This window comes from Suricata suricatta, chromosome 12 (genome assembly GCF_006229205.1).
Source record: "Suricata suricatta isolate VVHF042 chromosome 12, meerkat_22Aug2017_6uvM2_HiC, whole genome shotgun sequence".
Lineage (NCBI taxonomy): Eukaryota > Metazoa > Chordata > Mammalia > Carnivora > Herpestidae > Suricata > Suricata suricatta.
This window is the reverse complement of record NC_043711.1, coordinates 54205438-54227671: the sequence shown is the minus strand read 5'-3', so window position 1 is coordinate 54227671 and position 22234 is coordinate 54205438. Positions and strand designations below refer to the sequence as shown.

At 42.7% G+C, this 22234-nt stretch overlaps 1 protein-coding gene across 4 annotated transcripts in view; it reads left to right on the top strand.

The window, feature by feature from the left end:
- IFT122 (intraflagellar transport 122) overlaps positions 1-22234 on the top strand; it is a 73376-nt gene that overhangs the window by 14869 nt on the left and 36273 nt on the right. For 3 of the 4 annotated variants that reach the window (XM_029917196.1, XM_029917193.1, XM_029917194.1), the window contains exons 5-14: positions 1010-1086; positions 3637-3703; positions 4888-5034; positions 6039-6215; positions 8122-8197; positions 15229-15420; positions 15574-15712; positions 16893-17095; positions 18265-18402; positions 19742-19906. In XM_029917196.1, coding sequence (XP_029773056.1) covers positions 1010-1086; positions 3637-3703; positions 4888-5034; positions 6039-6215; positions 8122-8197; positions 15229-15420; positions 15574-15712; positions 16893-17095; positions 18265-18402; positions 19742-19906 — 1381 coding nt within the window. The remainder of the gene's footprint in view (positions 1-1009; positions 1087-3636; positions 3704-4887; positions 5035-6038; positions 6216-8121; positions 8198-15228; positions 15421-15573; positions 15713-16892; positions 17096-18264; positions 18403-19741; positions 19907-22234) is intronic. The other variant, XM_029917195.1, reaches the window with a different exon arrangement.

Below are 22234 nucleotides of genomic sequence, written 5' to 3'. Positions count from 1 at the left end.
AAATTAATCATCTTGACCATTTTTTAAGTGTATAGTTCAGTCGTGTTAAGTGTATTCATGTTGTTATATAAAACCTCCATTGCTCTTTTCATCTTGCAAACCTAAAACTCTGTACCCATTAAACAACTGCTATTCCCTGAACCCTCAGCCCTTGGCAATCACTATTTTACTTTCTGTCTCTATGAGTTTGACTTCTCTAAGCACGTTATATAAGCAGAATCATACAGTATTTGTCCTTTTGTGATTGATTTATTTCATTTAGCCTAATGTTCTCTAGGTTTATCCATGTATCAGAATTCCTTTTTTTTTTAGGCTGAGTTATATTCTAGTGTATGTATATAGCACATTTTATTTATCCATTCATCTGTCATTGATGGACATTGAATTGCTTCTACTTCTTGGATATTTTGAATAATGTTGTAATGAACATGGATATACACATCAATGAACAACTTTTGAATGAGTAAATAAATGAATGAATTAATGAATGAGGCTATAAGCAAAATGTTACCTAGAAGTGAAGATATAAAACAGAGGCTGAGATGACATGTATGGTACATGACTCACTCAGCTTTCACTCTTGTCTCAGGATTTGCTGTGTTTCCAGATCTTGGCCTGTAACATCTTCATTGCATCTTGTCCTGTGTTTCCAGGGCTCCACAAAGCAATACCTAACAGCTGTGAATAAAGCAATTTCTGTGCACCTGGTGCTAGGCTAGGTACTTCACATCATTATCAGCTCACAAACCAGAGGTACCAAGAACACTGGTCCTGGAGAAGGTTGCATTTAAACTAGGCTATCTGGTGGGTAATGTTTAAGAGAGGAAGATGGTGGGTGAGGGGCAATCCAGCAGAGGAGAATTCATCCCTATGCTTTTTGTCAGTCACTAGCATAAGAGCCTGTGGTGTGTAGTCAGAGAGACCGTGGGCTCCTCATGAAATCTTGAGTTGTTTCCACTGAAACTTTTGTGGTTTGCCGAATAATAATCTGTAGTTGTTTACTTCTTAGGCACAATGATTCTATCCAGTGTGTCTCCTACAATCCTATTACCCACCAACTGGCATCTTGTTCCTCTAGTGACTTTGGTAAGTTCTGATTTCTGATGTCTTGTCCTGAAATTACTGAAAATCTGGGCAGAAAATGTTGAAATCCATTCAGAATGTGGTGGTTTTGTCCTGAGGGAGCTAATGCTACTTCCCTCCCTTCATTAGCTGCGGGGAGGCTGACTGTTATTCTTTAAATTATAGAGTAACCAAAAGAGTGAATGGCGACATTGAGTCTGGTACGAAATCTGGGAGACAACAGGAAGAGCCCCAGGGAGGGAAATGGCAAGGATGGGACGGCAGAGGCATAACTTTGCATTGCTGCCTCTGGGGAGCCTTCCCACCTCATCTGGCAGGAACCAGTAATTATCCCCACTCTGTGTCCCCCAACATCCTTGTATGTGTAGTGTGCCACCATTACTTGTCTGGTGGCTGTAGCAGTCCTTCTGAGGGGCTTGATGCCCTGAGGAGCTCACTGCGACCCCACTCATGGTATTGGTATGGTGCTGGCATAGAGGAGAGGCCAGTGAAAGGGCCCTTGAGGCAGGGAGGGAAGGAGCAGAGGCCTGTAGGTTACCTCCATTCAAGGTCAATTTTGCTTTCAGCTCATGAGTTCTGTCTTCCTTGCTGAGAATGGGTACAACAGAGTACAGTAATCGCCATTACTGAGAAGTGGGAGACCATGTAATCCCTCTCAGTGTTTCACTGTCCTTATCTCAGATGAACACCCTCCTACCCGTCTATCTCACTGCCAGAGTGACAGAGTTCTGAGGTTCGAGGGAAAATATAATTGAAAGCACATTGTATAAAAGGGAAAGAGACTGTCATTCATTAAAAATGTTAACTCCATATGTTTGCACTCATAGGTCTAACAGGAGAACAGGAGAAACCTAATGGAGGACCAGGGGGAGGGGAAGGGGGAAAGAGAGTTGGGGAGAGAGAAGGATGCAAAACTTGAGAGACTATTGAATACTGAAAACGAATTGAGGGTTGAAGGGGAAGGGGGAGGGGGGAAAAGAGGTGGTGGTGATGGAGGAGGGCACTTGTGGGGAAGAGCACTGGGTGTTGTATGGAAACCAATTTGACAATAAACTATTTGAAAAAAAAATGTTAACCCCTATGTGAGGCACTGTGTGCTTACTTTTTTGTTGTTTATTTATTTATTTTGAAAGACAGCATGCACAGGTGTATATATGAGCATGGGAGGGGCAGAGAGAGAGGGAGAGAGAGAATCCCAACACAGGGCTTGATCCCATGAATGGTGAGATCATCAAAAATCAAGAGTTGGGCGGTTAACTGACTGAGCCCCCCAGATGCCCCTTTGTGCTTACTTTTGTGATTAAAAAGACAACATAGAATCCCTGCCCTCAGAGAGCTTGTGGTTTGGGGCAGGTGGGGACATAGAATTTGTAAAAATAGAATATCAAGTAATAGTAATAGTGATAATAACAATAATAACATATTCATTGAATGCTTGTGATATGCTAGGGATTGTGCTGAGAGTTAAAATGATTTCCTATTTGAGCTCTATGACCACCCCTACGGTCAGATCTTCTCATTCCCACACCACGGATGAAAAAGAACTGGGACTTAGAGTGGCTTGGTGACTCACTTGAGGTTGCCTGGCTGATAAGTGGTGGGCTTGGACCTAGGCCACGCAGTTGTATCTAGAGCATGATCTTGCAAGCAGTGCTGAGGGAGGCCCAGGAGGGAGAGCTTTCCTCTGCTGAAGGCTCCGGGCAGGCTCCATGGAGCATAGATAAGATGTGCACAGTTTGAAAATCTGGGGGAGGCATTCTGGACCAGGGAGAGGGAGAAACAAATAGCTTGTTTGATGTTGCACCTTGCTATGTAAATATATTATTGCCCTGGATTTATCTTCTTGATCATATTTCATGGCTCAGGCAAAGAGTAGAATTTGTTCATGTTGCCTAGACATAACGCCTGTTTGTAGGGCAATGAGCCACTAGCAGGAGGGAGTAAACCAAAACTGGCCAGTGTGCCTTGGACAAGGCACATCCTAGACAGGGTCATGTGCTGTCAGTGAGGCCTGGGAGAGGAAACTGATTTTTAGGAACTTTGAATGCTAAGTTGCACTCAGGTTGTAATATAATAGTTAAGAGCTGTGAAGTTGCCATTTCTTTGAGTTAAACTTCTGAAAAGTTGGCTAGAAATTCACCAATCTACCTTGCTTTTTTTCTTTTTCTTTTGAAATAACTATAGATTTACTATCATTTGCAAAGATAGTAGAGAGTTCTACCAGGAAACGGGACCTGGCACAACGTGTGTATATAGTTCTGTCATTTCATCACCTGTGTAGATTACCATCCCCACAAAGACACTCCTTTATCTCCATCCCCCTCCTATTATCCCTAACCCCTGGCACCTGGTAACCAGTAAGCTGTTCTCCATATCTATAGACTTTTGCCATGTTGAGAATGTTGCAAAATGAAATCATATAGTACGTAACTTCTTGAGATTGGCTTTTTCATACAGCATAAAGCCTGGAGGTGTAGCAATAGTTTGTTTCTTTTTATTGCTGAGTAATATTCCATCTAATCTTATCTTCCTTTATATTATTTTGTGTTGAAGGCTTGTGGTCTCCTGAACAGAAGTCTGTCTTCAAAAATAAATCTAGTATCAAGATCACCTGCTGCAGGTGAGTTAAAGGCAGCTCTGAAGGTAGGCCTTATATTCCCTCCTCTTCCAAACAGACTTAAAATCTGGTTAGGTCACACACTGGAAAAGTTCTTGTGTGACCTAATTAGTTTGGGCCCCTATGTTTTCTCTTTTCTTTTGTTGTCTCCTTGATGGGACGGACCTGTGCCTTTGATCATTAAGCAAAAGAGAACTACAAGTTGCCTTCCTGTAATTATCTAGCAATAAGTCTCCTCAGCTAGAAAGCTGTACTCGGTGGAGGTTTTCTGGAGGTGGGAGGCTGTCTTTGTCCAGGCAGCATGTGTGCTAGAGAAAGCACAGGCTTTGGTCCTAGACCTGGATTTGAATCCAGATTTAGTCGCTGACAGATTCTATGGCCTTAGGAGGTTCCTTATTTTACAAATAGAGATAAAAATACTGACTCGCTAGGGCTCTTGTGAAATGTGCACAAGCTTATGAGTATAAAGCAGGTAGCACAGTACTGATATAGTAGAGACTCTATAAATGGTAGCTATTCTGGCTGTGCAGCTTCTGAGTGTAGCCATTCTTTCATTCAACATCTGTTAAGCACTTACCTATTCGAGAAGTTAGGAGTACACCAAGACACAGAATCTGTTCTTAGGTGCTCATGAAGTAGGAGGAGCTTGAAATGGTGAGTGGAGAATGGAGGCTGGCCCAGTGTTGTAGGCAGAAGCTAAGGGCTTTCATGGAGATGTGTATAGAAAACTGTGGGAGCTCAGGAAAAGGTGATACTGCCTTCACATCTCACTGTTGATTTAAAAAATAAATGGGGGGCGCCTGGGTGGCTCAGTCGGTTAAGCGTCGGCTTCAGCTCAGATCAGATCTCACGTTCTTGGGTTAGAGCCCCACGTCGGGCTCTGTGCAGACAGCTAGCTCAGAGCCTGGAGCCTGCTTCCGGTTCTGTGTCTCCTTCTCTCTCTGCCCCTCCCCCTCTCATGCTCTGTCTCTCTCTGTATCAAAAATAAATAAAACATTAAAAAAATAAATAAATAAATAAATAAATGGGGCTTGAAGTTTGGTGTTCTGATTTTTATATCTGGACCAGGATGAGCCCTTCCGTTGTTAACTCATTAGACTATATTTGGACCAAGGCATCATCCTCACTGGTTTTACCTTTTGTGTGTTCCTTCCTCTCCTCCTGCCCTTTGTTGGCTGTGTGAACAGCTGGACAAACGATGGTCAGTACCTGGCTCTAGGGATGTTCAATGGGATCATCAGCATACGGAACAAAAATGGCGAGGAAAAAGTGAAGATTGAGCGCCCGGGGGGCTCCCTCTCCCCTATCTGGTCCATCTGCTGGAACCCTTCCAGGTGATCTTATAGCTGTCCTCCTTCTAAGACAAATACTGTTAAGAAAAAGGGCTTTCTCAGTAGGCTGAATTCTCTTCCTAAGGTATCCATCCATTCAAAAGCTTCTCACTCCATTTGACTAATCTGTTTTAGAACCCATTGCATTTGAATGGAATTTTTAAAGAGCCCATCTTGAGTTTTGGAATGAATTTCAGAGATTTTAGTTAAGCAGATGAACTATCTAGGCTAGCCCAAAGCGCATGTGTGTGAGTGTGTGTGTGTGTGTGTGTGTGTGTGTGTGTGTGTGCATGTGCTACAGAAAGCCCATTTTTTTATGAATTAATAGCTCACCTGTTTGCTGTGGCTTTATTTTGGCCTTTTCCCCTTTTTCATTTCTTTCCTTCAATTCTGGGCTGTTTCATGAGCCTTTTTTGCTGCCCTTGCCAAAAAAGTAAAAATTAAGTGTAGAAATGTCCTCAAAACCTATAGTTCCACAAACAGTTGGCATCTACCTTCTCAAACCTTACGCACACTTTCCTTCTGCTGCCTGTGTGACTCTTATAATAGTTTTAGGTGCCATTTGTATAATCCTCTAATATTATTAAATCCCTGCATCCCCGACAAAGTCATCTGAAGTAAAGGACTTAACTGTTTACCAGCCCAATGTCGTTTTACAGGTGGTACCTCCTTGATTTACAAGGTTGTTTGATTCCATTGCCTTTCTTACACCAGATTATTATGCTTCTTCCTGAATAATTGTGTCCAGCCCTGGGCTGCACCCTGCATGTCTAATGCCTTCAGAGGCCATTAGCTTACCCCCAGAGTTCCTGCTGTTTGATTTTGTGGCCACAGATGACTTTGTGGCTTCACGGTACCATTTTTAATTCATGAGAAGCAGGATACCCAGTGTACCTGGTTGCTATCCTCTTCCGGGCAGGGTTTGGGGCTTCTTGACAGGTTTTAAAATTATAACTTCAGTGCAGTTCTAGGCAACATGATTGTGAACAACCACTTACTATCTACAGCCGATGGGAGAATTTCTGGATGAACAGAGAAAACGAGGATGACGAGGAAGTCATTGTCAACAGATATTTTCAGGAAATCCCTTCCGCTCTGAAGTCAGCAGTGTACAGTAGTCAGGGTAGTGAGGCAGAGGAGGAAGAACCAGACGAAGAGGACGACAGTCTCAGGGACGACAACTTGTGAGTGTGTCCCGAGGAGCAAGAACCCCTCTTGGAAGGGTCGAGGCCCCAGCATAGACCTGCGGGCAGACACTGCTCTTAAGTTCCTTTCTGAGAGGGGATGGGGGAGTTGTCGGTGGAAGCTCCCTCAACAAGTGGGAGAGCCCACCCTTATCATTTGTGTTATAGAATCATTCTTGGGAAACTTAGGAGATACTGAAAAGTCTAAAGGAGAAAGTTCAACTTTTTTGTAAACCCCTATCCCCTGAGGGAATCATTATTAGCATTTCAGTGTATTTCCCTCTCAGTCTTTCGGTGTGTTCATATGATTAACTAAATCATATCTGGCCTTCTTTTTTTCCACTTGGCCATCATAAAGTGAACTCTTTCCAGTAACATTAGTGGTCCTTTTAAAAACAGGATTTTTAATACCGGCATAGGATACGCTGTGTGGATGTACCATAATTCAGTTAACTCTTCTCTGTTACTAGACACCTTTCTTAGCCTGTTCCCATAGTATACCTTACCTTGCATTTGACAGGCCATATCTCAGAGAGGAAGCCCTCGCCTTACCTACAATCCTCACACCCAAATCCTGACTGGCATTCTTTCTTCTTTTTGATCCAGTTTACTTATTAAGAAGAGGTTGGCCTACTAGAATGGGGAAACCTGGGGTAGCCAGGATATTCTGATTGGGCAAAAGTGATCTAGTTTGGGATTTCTCAAACTGTGCTCTATGATATCTGGGGTTCCTTGGAAGAAGGAGGTGGGAGGTGAGGGACAAGAAAAGGAGGAAAGGGTGGGCTTCAGGTCCCTATTTCTGCTTCAATCAGAGAAGCCCCTTTTGCTTGACATGAGTTTTCCCCCCCACTCCTAGGAATAAAAAAGGAAAAGGGAGAAAAGGAGTTTGAAAACCACCAGTCCAGCTCATGTATGTGACCTCCATATGTGACCAACCTTCACCATGGGCTGGGTTCCTGGATTGTGTTTGGACCTCATATGAATCCTACTTAGTTTACCTGCAGGTCCCTTCCTGTTAACATCCCTCTCCATCTTCATCTTTTTTCCCTTTGTTGTGAATTAGTGCCTATATTTGCCAGTTTGCCACCCTTGGCTTTATTTTGCAGGTGGGGCTGTACCACACCTTGCCTGCATATCTAATGGTGCTACCAGATGACCACAGACCCTGGGCTTGAAAATTAATAGGAGGCAAAATTAGGTGGAGTAAGACTAGGTCTCAAGGGCTGAAAATGTCTCACTCTTAAACTAGATTCCCAAGTAGCTTGATCCCCAGCCTCAGCTGAAAAGGCTTCTCCTTTGTGTTGGTCCTACAGCCCTAGTCCTAAGGCACTGATCCTGACAGGTAGTCAGTTTCAAAGACAATTGTTGGTCATCAGAGAGCCCACTATATTTTCTTCATCCATTCGGAAACCATTACACCTGTTTGAGGACCCCAACTGTAAGAGAACTTATCTTTAGGTGTTGATTTTCCCTCTTCAGGAAGAGCAAGCAAGCTTCCTCTCTCTCCATTAAAAAATCAGACAACCCCTTGCCTTTTCATTGCAATAGACTTGCTTCTCCATCATCTCCCCACATTTTATAGTACATAAGTGAAAAGCACTCTTGGCTCTACAACCTCGTTCTTTCTTAGCACTAGTCTCAGCAAGCTTCAGTGTGGCAGAGGCCCAGCACCACAGCTCATGGGAGGGCATTCAATGAAATGACAGATCCCAGGAGGATCACCTTGCCTCATCCCACTGGACTGATTGATGGGTTGATCCATCTTACAACTTTTGGCCTCAGTATTGCTGAGGTAATCTGAGAGTCTGGCCAGGGATTTCTTTTTCCTGTTGTTTGTTAAACTCTTGGGGTACAGTTATCAGTAGGCCATGGCCACACATAACCTCTTTTGTCTTCTGTTGATTAGAGAGGAACATAATGATATCCTGGCTGTAGCTGATTGGGGACAGAAACTCTCCTTTTACCAACTGAGTGGAAAACAGGTATGTGGTTCTGTACAAACCCAGTGGGAGATACAATTGCAGTCATGCCTCTTATAATCTGTTTTCACTTTCAGAGATTATATTTTTGGTAATTATACATTATTACTCTTGTTGGCTCCTGTTTATTGAGCATTTACTTTGATATCAGGTACTTTGCTCAGGTTTTCCATACTTTATCTCATCTAATTTTTAAAAAAATATTTTAATGTTTATTTATTTTTGAGAGAGAGAGAGAGAAAGAGAGAGAGAGCAAGCATGAGAGAGCAGGGGAGGGGCAGAGAGAGATGGAGACACAGAATCTGAATAGGCTCCAGGCTCTGAGCTGTCAGCACAGAGCCTGATGTGGGGCTTGAACTCACGAACCATTAGCTCATGACCTGAGCCAAAGTCAAACGCTTAACTAACTGAGCCACTCAGGCACCCCTCATTTAATTCTTAAAAAACCATGTAAAGTAGGTATATCAGTTAATAACTTTATAGAAATGAGTAGACAAGACTCAGAGCGTGAAATAAAAATTATACCCAAGGTCCCACACTGCTAGTAAATGAGTAGCATTTCAATCTAAGGAGGTTGGAACCCAGCTTGTTCTGACTCTAAGGCCTTGGTCTTCAGTTATGACTCTACCTTCCTTTATTTATAAGCTTTATTCATTCTACAAACATGAGCACCCACTTAGGTAAGCTCTTCACCTGTGCTAGGAGCTACTGACAAAAAGCTCTGTAAGTTAATGCCTCTGTTCTGAGAGCTCACAGGCTGATAGGGACACAGTTGATAGCCAACAGTCCCATTGCAGAATGATATGTGGCATCTTTTTTTTAATGTTTGATTTATTTTTGAGAGAGAGTGTGTGAGTGGGGGAAGGGCAGAGAGAGAGGGAGACACAGAATCTGAAGCAGGATCCAGACTCTGAGCTGTCAGCACAGAGCCTGACACAGGGCTTGAACTCGTGAACCACATGATCATGACCTGAGCTGGAGTTGGGTGCTTAACCTACTGAGCCAACCCAGGCGCCCCGATACATGGCATCTTAAAGAGATGTACAGATCGACTGCCACAGGAACACAAAAGGGCTTGAGTAATGTGAATTAGGACACCACTGCTTGGAGGAAGTGGGAGATTTTGAGCAAGATAAACAAGAGTTTGCTAGCAGAGGCCATTGGGAAGAGTGTTTCAGTCAGTGGAAATAGCATCTACAAAGGTAGGGAAGAAGGAAGGTATATGTCAACTGAGGGAATAATGGATTGTTCAGAGGGACTACATCCCAAGAATTGTGGACAAAAGCTGGAACTAGAAGGGAAGATGGGACATGATTCTAATGGACTTGAGTAATGTGAATTGGGAGTTTGAACTTCACATACTATAAGTATTTAGGAGTCATCGATTTAGGTAGGGAGTGACTTGGTCAGATTTCTGTTTCAGAAGAATGCCTTGTTTCTGTGGAGGGTAGATTAAAACAGAACCTGGTGGTAGGAAAACCCATTAGTAGGAGACACCAAGGGTTAGACTGAAGGTGGTGGGGATGGCTTAAATACCACAGCCAAGCAGGTGAGGAATACAGCCTGTTCAGTGGAGCCTTTTGTTTTATAATATTTTTATTCTTCACGAGGGGTTTCAGTTATGTAACCTAACTTTGGGGCTATTTCTTTTCTAACTCATTTATCATTTTCATTTTTTTCCCATAGTTGAGTAAAATCAAGATAAAAATAGATACTAAAGTGTCTTCTAACTTTTCCATGGCTGATTTCCCCAAACCCTCACTTTAATTATCTTGTATCTGGTCCTGGCCTATCTGTTCATCCATTTGATGTGTGTATATCATCATTCAACACATACATATTGGTACATCTATTGTGTACCAGGCACTGTGCATAGGTATTGGAAGTTCTTGGGAACAAATAACCACACTACCCAGAGAGAGAATGGAGTCTTGTTGCTGCAGTGACAGTAAAAAAGAACTTGACCTGGTGGTCAGGGCCGTGGGAGATATCTTGCGTGTATGTAGCACTAGAGAGCTCATGTTGTGGCCCAGAGTGTTTGAATGGTAAGCAACCTCGCTCTGCTGAGGTAACTCGCCTGGTTTGGGACTGTAATATTGTTTAGAATTAAATATAGGATGGTGAAGTAAATCAAACCTGTACTTTTGTGTTAGTCTTAGGTATATATAATTTGTGTATTTTTAGCTTTTTAAGTGTTTGTAATGGTTAAGAGTATCTGTATTAATGATAATAATAGCTAACATTTATTGAGTTTCAGATATTATATAAACTCTTTACAAGGTTAACTCTTTAATCTTTGTAACAACTCTGGGAGATATTTACTATTATCACCACTTTACATGTAAGAAGATTGAGGCACAGAGAGGTTCAATAACTACCCAAAGTCACACAGTGTAGTTAGTGGCCAACTCTGCCTTGGAAACCAGGCAGACTGGTGCTAGAATATCTATCAGATCTGTCTTGTGATGACCATTTAGAAGTTGCAATTGAGTTATCAATTTATATGTCCGATTTTAAATTGCAAGATGTAAGAAAGTTTTAGTAAGTACGTAAGTAATATTGGAATGTTAAAGAGATTCATTATCTTTTATGTCTTGGGGTGGGGTGAGGGATGATTACTGACTTTGCATCTGTACATTTTATGTCTTTATTTTTTCACCAAATGTGGAATGGTTCTTTGTTATTTATTCAAATAATTTTTCTTCTTCATTCTCTCCTTTTCTTTTGGGTCTCCAATTACATGTTGACCTTTTGACATTGTTCTCCAGGTCACTGAGGCCCTGTTCATTTAAAAAAATTTTGGGGGGGCACCTGGGTGGCTCAGTCAGTTAAGCCTCCAATTTCGGCTCAGGTCAGATCTCACGTTCGTGGGTTCGAGCCCCGCGTCAGGCTCTGTGCTGACAGCTAGCTCAGAGCCTGAAGCCTGCTTCTGGTTCTGTGTCTCCTTCTCTCTCTGCCCCTCCCCCTCTCATGCTCTGTCTCTCTCTGTATCAAAAATAAATAAAACATTAAAAAAATAATTTAAAAAACTTAAAAAATGTTTTTCCCCTGCTCTGAGCTATTATTCACTTTTCAGCTTCATTGACTCTTCTGTCATCTGTTCTGTAATATTTCTTTTAAATCTGTCCAGTGAAATTTTGTTTTAGTTATTTCATTTTTCAGTTCTAGCTTTCCATTTGGTTCTTTTTTCCTATTTGTTCATTCATTATAGGTATAGGTATATTTGTCTTTATATACTTGATCATAGTATAATAACTATTTTAACATTTTCATGTGCTAATTTATATCTGAATTATCTTGGGGTCAATATCTACTAATTGTCTTTTCTCTTGAATATGGTTCACATTTTTCTGATTTTTGGAATTTGGGGTTATATTCTGGACGTTGTAAACGATATATCATAGGTACGTCATAGGGATTAATTTCTGTTATGTGCCTCTGAGGATTATTGTCTAGTTGGGTTTTTTTTTTAAGTTTATTTATTTTGAGAGAGGGAGAACATGCTGTAATTGAGTTTTTTAAAACAGGCAGTTAACTTTGCTGAACTCAACACTCAGACTCCATCTTTCTAGTGTGAGCAGCAGCTAAAGTCTCTATTCAGCTCTTCAGCCTTGGTAGGCTGCTTGGCATCTGCCCCACAGGTGTGTAGTTCAAGGTGCTCCATATATTCAACAGAGGGTAATTGCAGAATTTTGGCTCTCCCTCTGCATCTGTCTCTTTTCTGGGATTTCCCACCTCATTTTCAAGCTGTCATGGCCACTCCAAATTTGTGCTTATCCAGCAGGGTGCTGATAGGGGCTGCCCTCAGGCAAAAAGCCATTAAAAAAAATGAGAAACTCACTTGGTGCCAGTCCTTTCTTCCAAATGCCCACGTGTCTTCAGTTTTTGTCTGGTTGCTCTGTAGTGCCTTTAGGTGGTTGTAATTTCTAGTCAGTTCAGCATTCATAGTTGTTACCTGCAGGAGAGTTGGCTCAGTGGGAACCAGTGAGCCATTACCAGAAGCTGCAAACCTTCTACGTCATGACTCATAAGGTTTTTTTAGTTTTCTTACTAGATTCACTATCATTATATAAGTACCAGGAGAATTTTGGTTGTTAGACATTTGAAATTCTCATAAAGAAAAATTGAATATATAAAATTAATAATTACAATTTATTAATTAAAATTTTTTTTAACGTTTATTTGTTTTTGAGAGACAGAGCACGAGTAGGGGAGGGGCAGAGAGAGAGAGGAAGACAGAATATGAAGCAGGCTGTCAGCAGTCTGAGCTGTCAGCCCAGAGCCTGATGCAGGGCTCAAACTCATGACTGTGAGGTCATGACCTAAATCAAAGTCAGATACTTAACCTACTAAGCAACCCAGATGCCCCAAAATTAATAATTGCATTTTAAATTAGTTTAAGAGAATCAACTAAGTTTTAAGTGACACTAAAGGATTTTAAAATCTGCTCAAAATTTAATTCAGTAAATGAAGATCAGAAGCCCTTTTTCAATTAGTTGTTTACTTTTGCTAGACGTATAAATAGGAAAATATTTGTAAATTGAACTTAAAAACTTAATGAGAGACCAGGTCTTTAGGATTCTTTCTTTAATAAACTATTAGTTGTTGTGAGTTTTTTTACTATTAGTTTAATAGTCAAAAACTAATAGTTTTTGCAGCAAAAAACTCCAGTGACAATAAGAAGGTTGGGCTTTAACAGGTAGTAAGGGGAGCAGGGACATCAAATTAAACCCGTCACTACAGAGTATTGAGAGTAGTGCTGTGGGGGAGGTGAGCACTGGGCCATGGGAGCACAAAGGAGGGAGCACCCTTGGGTTGGATGAGGAGATAGGGGATGTTTTTTTTGCAGGAGACGACACCTGGTGGAGAGAGAGAGAGGGAGGACACTCCTGGCTGGGCCTGGGATGGTGTGGAGAATAGCACTTGTGAGGACATGGAGGTTTGAACGACCATGGTCTGCTTGGCAAACCGTCAGATGTTTGTCTTGGCCAAGGGAGCTGAGCTCAGGAGCTTGACCTGATTTACCCTAAAAGCTAAGGGGACCACAACTGAAAGACAGCTCACAGAGTGGGAGAAGATTTTTACAAATCATATATCTAATAAGGGACATGTATCTGGAATAGGTCTAGTGGGAGAAACCTAACAGAGGACCATGGGGAGAGGAAGGGGGAAAGAGAGCTGGGGAGAGTGAGGGACACAAATCATGAGAGACTATTGAATACTGAAATTGAACCATGGACTAAAGGGGGAGGGGGAGAGAGGGAAGGGAGTGATGGTCATGGTGGAGGGCACTTGTGGGGAGAAGCACTGGGTGTTATATGGAAACCAATTTGAAAATAAACTATTAAAAAAATAATAATAATAACTGGAAAAAGGATCTGAATAGGCATTTCTCCAAACAAGATATACATATGACCAAATAAACACATGAAAAGGTCCTTAACATGATTAGATATCGGGGAAATGCAAATCAAAATCGTACTGGGATGGAAAAATTGGAACCCTTACATGCTATTGGTACGAATATAAAATGGTACAGTCACTTTGAAAAACCTGGCAGTTCCTCAGAAGGTTAAACATAAAGTTACCAGCTGATCCAGCAATTCCATTTCTGGGTATATATATCCAAAAGAGATGAAAGCATGACTACATAAAAACTTGTACACAAGTATCAATAGCACCATTATTCATAATAGTCATAGAGTACACATGGCCATCAACTGATGAATGGATCCATGTAATGGAATATTATTCATCAATGGAAAAGAATGAAGTGCTGATATATGCTACAATATGGATGAACTGGTATAAAAGGCCACAAAAGTGTGTGATCCTGTTCATGTGAAATCTCCAAAATAGGCAAATCTATAGACACAGAAAGTAGATTAGTGGTTGACAGGGGAGGGAAAGAAAGGAGAATTGATATCGACAGCTACCAGGGATGTGCTTTCTTTGGGGGGTGATAGAAATGTTCTGAATTAATGATTATGTTTGCACAATTAATTGCACACTTTTTTTTACGTTTATTTACTTTGAGAGAAGGCACACCTGTGTGTGCACCGTACATGTGCATGCACACACACAGGTCAGCAAGCAGAGGAAGGGCAGAGAGAGGGAGAGAGAGAATCCCAAGAAGGCTTCGTGCTGACACAGGGAACCTGAGCCGAAATCAAGAGTCAAATGCTCAACCTACTGAGCCACCCAGGTGTCCTAATTGTACACTTTAAATGGGTGAATTGTATAGTATATGAATTATACCTCAATAAGATTATTATAAAGAGAAGTATGATGGGTGTAGTTTCAGAATAGAGGACAGTTTTTTTTTTTAACATTTATTTATTTTTGAATGACAGAGAGAGATGGAGCACTAGTGGGGGAGAGGCAGAGAGGGAGAGGGAGACACAGAATCAGAAGCAGGCTCCACAGAGCATGAATGGTCAACATGGAGCCTAATGTGGGGCTTGAACCCACGAACCGTGAGATCATGACCTGAGCCAAAGCCGGACACTTAGCCGACTGAGCCACCTAGGCACCCCTAGAGGACAGTTTTTTAATCCAGATGAATTTATCTTTATGAAGTATTTTTTAAAAAATAAAAAAAGAAGAAAGAACCTGAGGGGAACCACTGAAACCCTTGCAAAGGCTGTGTGTGGAGGATGGCCTGGGGGAGAAAGACCAATCCCTGGGTCCAGACTGGCCAAGGAGCTAAGACACACAGCTGGAGCAGCTATTGGGCCTGGGGCAGCTACTGCCAATCCAAGCAGTGGAGGATTCAGCTGTGTGGAGGGGAGGCTGGCCTGTGTTCCTCATGGAATCACACAGGAGTTAATGCTGGCTAGCTTGCCCTTGTCTTCTTTTTTTTTCCAAGTTAATTTATTTTTTTATTTTTTTAAATAGTTTATTGTCAAATTGGTTTCCTGCCCTTGTCTTCTTGACTCCCCCCATTAAAGTCATTAGGAAAAGCCCTTAATTGTTTTATGAATAGTATGGATTCAGGAGTGATTTTTCCCTTGGTGTGTGTTCTCTTTCCTCAGATTGGGAAGGATCGGTCACTGACCTTTGACCCCTGCTGCCTCAGCTACTTTACTAAAGGGGAGTACATTTTGCTGGGAGGGTCAGACAAGCAAGTATCTCTTTTCACCAAGGATGGAGTACGGCTTGGGACTGTTGGGGAGCAGAACTCCTGGGTGTGGACATGTAAAGTGAAGCCAGACTCCAACTACGTGGTAAGAAGTCCATTCTGTTGAGCTGTTGTCTGAGTAGGCATAGACATCAGCCATGTTTAGCCAGTCGAGCCCTTGACATTTGTTCCTGACAAATAGGAGGGCAGACTCTTTCCATAGGGAGAGCTGGGAATGGACAACTCTCTTTCCCTGCAGGTGGTAGGCTGCCAAGATGGCACCATTTCCTTCTACCAGCTTATTTTCAGTACCGTCCATGGGCTCTACAAGGACCGGTATGCCTACAGGGATAGCATGACTGACGTCATTGTGCAGCACCTGATCACCGAGCAGAAAGGTAAAAGGCAGACTTTGGGAAGAGGGGTAGGTCAAGAGGACTGCTGATAGGCCAAGTGAAAGGACAGGAAATGTTCCTCCTCAGTCTTTTGGAAACACTGGACCACTTGTTCTTGTTTTACTTTTTTTCTGAGGGTAAGGGGAGGGTGTAGATGTCTTTGAGAATCTAAAGAAAGTAATAAACCCTCTTTCTCAAAAAAACAAAACAATGCAGGGACAGACACATAATTTTGCTGCTGCTAATTCCAAGGGGGACATGGACTCCTTGACTAAGGGAGGATCACAAATGACACATCAGTGCCAGGGTGGCTGAGCTGCATCAGTCTTTGTGGACCTGTATCCTCTCTGGTGTGGATATACTAGAGTGCTTCTCTCTCAGCTTCATCTCCACTTGCCTCCTGGTGGGTCCTTACCCCAGAGGTAAGCAGAGACATTAGGGCCCCACAGGCTTAGAAGATCTGGGTTCCAAGCCTAGCTCAGTCAGTCTGAACTTCAGCCTCCTCCACTGTCCACCCACCCAGTAGCCATGCTGATTAAATGGGCTAAGGATCCAATTATTTCAGGTGTATTCATATACAGATGTGCCAGCCACAGCAAACTGCCTGGTGCCTGTGTGTGGGGATGCACACTGAGGGTTGTCTTACAGATTCAGCAAGCATCCTTTTGTTCCCATCTGGAAGCACCTTTGTTTGAAGATTCCAGCTGTGCTGACGAGCTACTTGGGCAGTTCCCCAGCTTCCTTTACTGGGGACAATTTCTCCACTCAGTCTGCAGTTAGAGTGTGAGAGCTTAGTGTGTACCAGAAACTACATGCAGTTCCCTGTGATTGAGGGTGGTGGGTGGGGAGTGGCCAGAGATGTGGGCATTCATTCAGATGGACTTCTGCTCATCAGAGGTTATTAATGCTGTGCAGAGTTGTTTAAACTTATATCAGTAAGTGATGGTAATGCTAAGAATTTTACTTTCCATACTCTGGTGTAAGCTTTGGACCACAAAGATTGTATACAATTTTGGATCCTGGTGTTTAGTAGAGCTGATTGTACGTATTAGACACTCTGTAAAGATTTTCTGATGAGAGTGTCTCCTTTAATTGCCAGTAACATTAAATGATAGCTTTTAATTTCTCTGCCTTCTACTTTACTTAACCTCCTGCTAGATCTGGATTTTTGTTTCTTTGACAGTTCGGATTAAATGCAAAGAGCTTGTCAAGAAAATTGCCATCTACAAAAATCGATTAGCTATCCAACTGCCAGAGAAAATCCTCATCTATGAGTTATATTCGGACGACTCATCAGACATGCATTACCGGGTGAAGGAGAAGATTGTCAAGAAGTTTGAATGCAACCTTCTGGTGGTGTGTGCCGACCACATCATCCTCTGCCAGGTGGGCACTGGGTTGGAGGAATCGTGATGAATCTTCTTCATGCTTTCTCCAAGAATAGGGTATCCAACTCATCATTTAAAGACACTAAGAAACAAGTCCTTTTCCCTCAAACTCAGTAGCTGTTCATTGCTTTCATTTTATTGACATCTAGAGGAGTTGGACTCTACCTGAAAATCATGGGCCATAACAAGGAAAATACCTTTTTGTATTGTAAAGCACTTTGTTATACTAGGATCATACATATTTTAATGATTTCAAGTATATTCCTGATGGAAATGATCATTTTTTTTGGGTAACTATATATATTTCTTTGATATCTGTTAAACAACAAAAATATTGATTATATCAACTCAAAAATAGTAAAGGAAGTTTTACCTTTGAGAGATTTTTTTCACAGAAAATTTTCAATTTAGAGCTTCCTAAAAAATGTCTAAGTCAATGCCAAAAGAAGTTTGGAAAGACTTTGAGAAAAGGCCAGCCCAGCATCTTTCTTGGAAATAGAAGTAGATTTGGTTTCATAAAAGTAGGCCTGTTGGAAGTGATAAAGTTTAAGTTTAGCAATCACTGTATGTACGGGCGCCTGGGTGGCTCAGTCAGTTAAGTGTCTGACTCTTGGTTTCGGCTCAGGTCATGATCTCAAAGCTTTGTGGGTTTGAGCTCTTCATCAGGCTCTGTGCTGACAGTGCGGAGCCTGCTTAGGATTCTCTCTCTCTCTCTCTCTCTCTCTCTCTCTCTCTCTCTCTCTCTCTCTCCCTCTCTCTCCCACTCTCTGCCCCTCCTCTACTCACACTGTGCCTCTCTCAAAATAAATAAACTTTAAAAAAATCACTATATGTAAAATACAACAGAAATCCCTCTTATGTCTAGAACTAAAAGAAGTTTAGAGGTGCAACAAGTTATAGGATAGATGTGGCAAAAAGGTGTGCTTTTGGATGCTGCCTTTGGCTGTGGCTGCCTGGAGGTCTGCACAGAAGATGTAAGGCTGAGCTGGGCTCTGTGGTGAAGGCTTGTGTGAAGATTAATGAACAATGCCAGTCATGGGGACTAGACCCAACAGACACTGACTTTGTAGGTATTTTTCATCCCTCACATGCAGGAAGACCTCCTTGGGAGGGCTGGGAACACTTAACTCTGTCGAATATCCATGCAGAGCTGGGTTTGCTTTCTAGGAGAAACGGCTGCAGTGCCTGTCTTTCAGTGGAGTGAAGGAGCGGGAGTGGCAGATGGAGTCTCTTATTCGCTACATCAAGGTGATTGGTGGCCCGCCAGGAAGGGAAGGTCTGTTAGTAGGCCTAAAGAATGGACAGGTGAGTGTTCTCATGTGTCTCCCATCAGGCTGAATATCTGTATGCAGACACAGGGACCAGACTCATTACGACCTTGAGTTGGTATCCTGGAGCAGGAAAAAGGGCATCCCCCACCCCACATTTGCTATAGGCACATTGGAGAGCAACCCAGCTTTTCATTTTTTGAGGACAGCTTCAGGCCAAAGACTTCTAGCATGCTACATTCTGGCAGGGTTGGCCCTGTGGCCTCTGGGCTGGCTGTAGAGTGGATTAGTGGGTTTAAGGGCATCTAGAAGGTGGGAGATTTGTTAGAGGTGCAGTTTCAATGGCTTGCTAGGGAGGGAGGCAGAGCTCATTCTTAGGTCAGATCCCTATTAAGGCAATGAATGGATTAAGGCAGTGAGTTCCGCTTGTGTCTTAGAGGGTACTGGTCCTCAGGCTGTTTATTATTACTAGAAAAATGAGCCCTTTGCTCATATAGGTGTTATAAGAAAAATGGGCCCTTTGCTCGTATAGATATGGAAAATCTAGGTTATACAAAGTTAAACAGATTTGTGTTTAACTTTGCTCAAAATAAGAAAAGTTCTAAGTGGGCTACATGGAAATTTGAAAGTGAAAATATAACTGCATTAGCCTGAGAGCCAAGCTGTCTAGCAGATGGCTCGTGGCTGAGGCTTATCAGGCCTTTCCTGGGGACAGAAGTCATGGAGTATGAATTAGTGGGGGCTGCAGGGTAGCAGTACCAAAGGAGTGGAAAGTCTGCTTCTTTCTCACAGTCAGCTGTCATTTCCGTTGTGAGACCTGAGGACATGGATTTTGGGGGCAGCTCAACCTGGGGTCATGTTCCTGCTTAGCTGATCACTAGCTCTGTGATCCTAGGCAGGTCACATTGCCTCTCTGAGGCTGAGGTTTTATAAATGAGGATAATGTCTCATGTTGCATAAGACTGTCAAAAATAATCAATAACTGATAGCTGTCTTCATCCTTATCATCATCATCATTATTTTGCTGTGGTTACACCAGATGTCTTGTCAGCATTTAAAGTAGCCTCTTCCTGTGTTAGTTTGTGACTCAGATCTCCCAGCTCTGCAGTTTGGGTAATGTTAACAAATCCACAGTTAAGCAGACATTCTTGTATCTTGAGGTTTGTCATTACTTTGGCAACCTCTGATGAACCGTACTTCTGGTCTCCTAGGGATAAGTCCCTGCTCCCTTCTTTTGATGAATCCTTCTCTCTGCACAGAGCCTCTGTTGAAGTTAGTGAGTGTTGTTCCACTGGGATTCCAATACCTGGCAGAGTTCCAGGGTCTTGTCATCATGGTGACTTATACTTTTTTTTTCCTCTCTGAAATTTTCCCAGATCCTGAAGATCTTTGTGGACAATCCCTTTGCCATCATCCTGCTAAAGCAGGCCACAGCTGTGCGCTGCTTGGACATGAGTGCCTCCCGTAAGAAGCTGGCCGTGGTGGATGAAAACGACATGTGCCTGGTATATGACATCCACACCAAGGAGTTGCTTTTTCAGGTGAAATTTCAGAGACTTTCTATGACACGGTCCTTTGACTCCTCTTCTGGCTTCCCAGTTCCTGCAGGAGGTGCTCACGCTCTGGCTCCCAGGCAGGTCTCTCGGAGGAGTAGTGACATGTAGGGGTGTAGGCTTTGAGCAGGGGTGCAGAGCCCAAGAGGCCCCAGGGCACAGTCCACCCCTCTCACACATGAGCTGCAGGAGCTCAGAAAATCTCTTTGAACTTTGGTTCCCTCACAGGTAAGATGAGCAAGTAACACTTTTCTTTCTGTGAACAGTAAAGGAATAATAATAAATCTAAGTGGGGCGTGTGATAGGGTCTCGATGTGTTGTTTAATGAGATGATGATTCTTTTGCAAAAGGGCTTCTCACCTGTGGGAGATCTGCCTGTATCTATGAGTGACCTAATACATAGTAAAGAAATAGGACTAGTTTTGTCATCTGAAAGAGGGGAAGGGATGGGAGAAGCTCTCCCTTCTACTTATTTCACAAGGATGCTATAAGAGCCAGCAAAATGTGAACTGTTCTGGGGCATAAGCATTGTTTACACACCATTTGGTCTTGTGGCCAGTGGAAGGGTGTCACTGGAGAAAAGAGCCCAAAGGCTTCATGCCCCCACCTGGCTGGCCTTCTGCCAGACCCAGTGCCACTGTTTGCCTTTTAGGACTTTGTAAGAGGTCAGAGCCCGTTTGCCTGAAGCAAGCTCCTCCCAAATTTGACAAGCTTCCTCAGCCACAACAAGTCTAACAGTGTTAATAGACAGATTGAGGTGTCCTTCTCAGGGCTCTTTGTCCCTGGGAGCAGAATTAGCAGGGCAGAGAGGTGTTGGAGTGTAGGGAGCTGCCTCAGTCAGTTAGAAGGGGCTGCCTGGCTACTGCTAGCCCAAGACGGCTCCAGTAGGTAACAGCTCACATCACTGTGGAGGCAGAGTGGTTGTGGGGAAAGAAGGAGCATAGGCTTTGTCTTCAGATAGACCTGGGCTCCAGTCCTGCCCTCACCACTTACAGTGTGATCTCAAGAAACTCAGCACAGTTCACTGAGCCTAAATTTCTTCTTATCTCTGAAATTGAACTTGTAATTTCCCCCTCACAGAATTGCTACAGTACTAAACAAGAGACCACAGTAGTAGCTCAGTGTCTTATAAAACATGGCCCTAAATGTTACTTTTCCTCTCCCCAGCCTCACCACTACTTCTTGTAGGTAAGTTAGCAGGCCCCCAGTTGTGAATTTGTGCCTGAGCCTAGAACCATATAGGAAGGGAAGGGCGGGTGTCCTTCCCCATCTCCACCCAAGTTCTGTAGCAGCTAGGGAAGGTAATTCTCAGACCTTGTCAGGAGACATAAGCATTCCCAGCTATCTTTTTCTTCTCTCCACTACCCCGCCCTCTGTAAATTAAAACAGCTATATTGTTTTTACTCATTATAAAAGTAATCCATGCTCATTATAAAAGTTTCAGACATTGTAAAAGATTCTAGGCTGAAAGGTATGAACATCTGCTCCCTGGAACTCCAGAGCTAAGCAGAAAACTTGTAGAAGAGGGAGTCCCTCCCACAGTGACTGTATTTCTACAGTATGAGAATTGTAAATGCAGAGATGATATATTATTTTCTAATGTAAAAGGCGAAAGATTTATACGATCTGAAGAGAAACCAGAGTATTATTTTCTAATGTAAAAATAACAGGTTTTTCCCCTTATTATAAAAAACAATAGATATTTATGGATCAAAAGAGAATTATAGGCAAACAAAAAACATAAAAAATAAAAAGCACCCACAATTCCACCCACCCCAAAACAATCACTCTTAATACTTTGAAACATATCCTTTTATGTGTTTTTTTTTGTTTTATTTTCGTTTTTATTTAGAGAGTGAGGGAGCACACGTGCACTGGAGAGGGGCAGAGGGAGAGGGAGAGAGAGAATCTTAAGCAGGTGCCACATTCTGTGTGGACCCCAATGCAGGGCTCTGTCTCATGACCACAAGATCATGACCGTGAGGGCATGACCTGAGCTGAAGAGTCAGGCACTCAACCAACTAAGCCACCTAGGCACCCTTGCTTGTTTGTTTTATTTGAGAAAGAGAGAGAGAGAGAGAGAGAGAGAGCGAGCAGGTGCATATGTGGATGGGGGAGAAGGAGAAGACGAGAGAGACATTGAGACTGAACCCCCAAGCAGGCTCCATGCTCAGCACAGAGCCTGACACAGGGCTCATTCCCATGACCCTGGGATCATGACATGAACTGAAATCAAGGGTCCGATGCTCAACTGACTTAGCCCTGGAACATATCCCGTTAAACTTTATCGGTAATAGCTCATTCTCTAACAGAAGT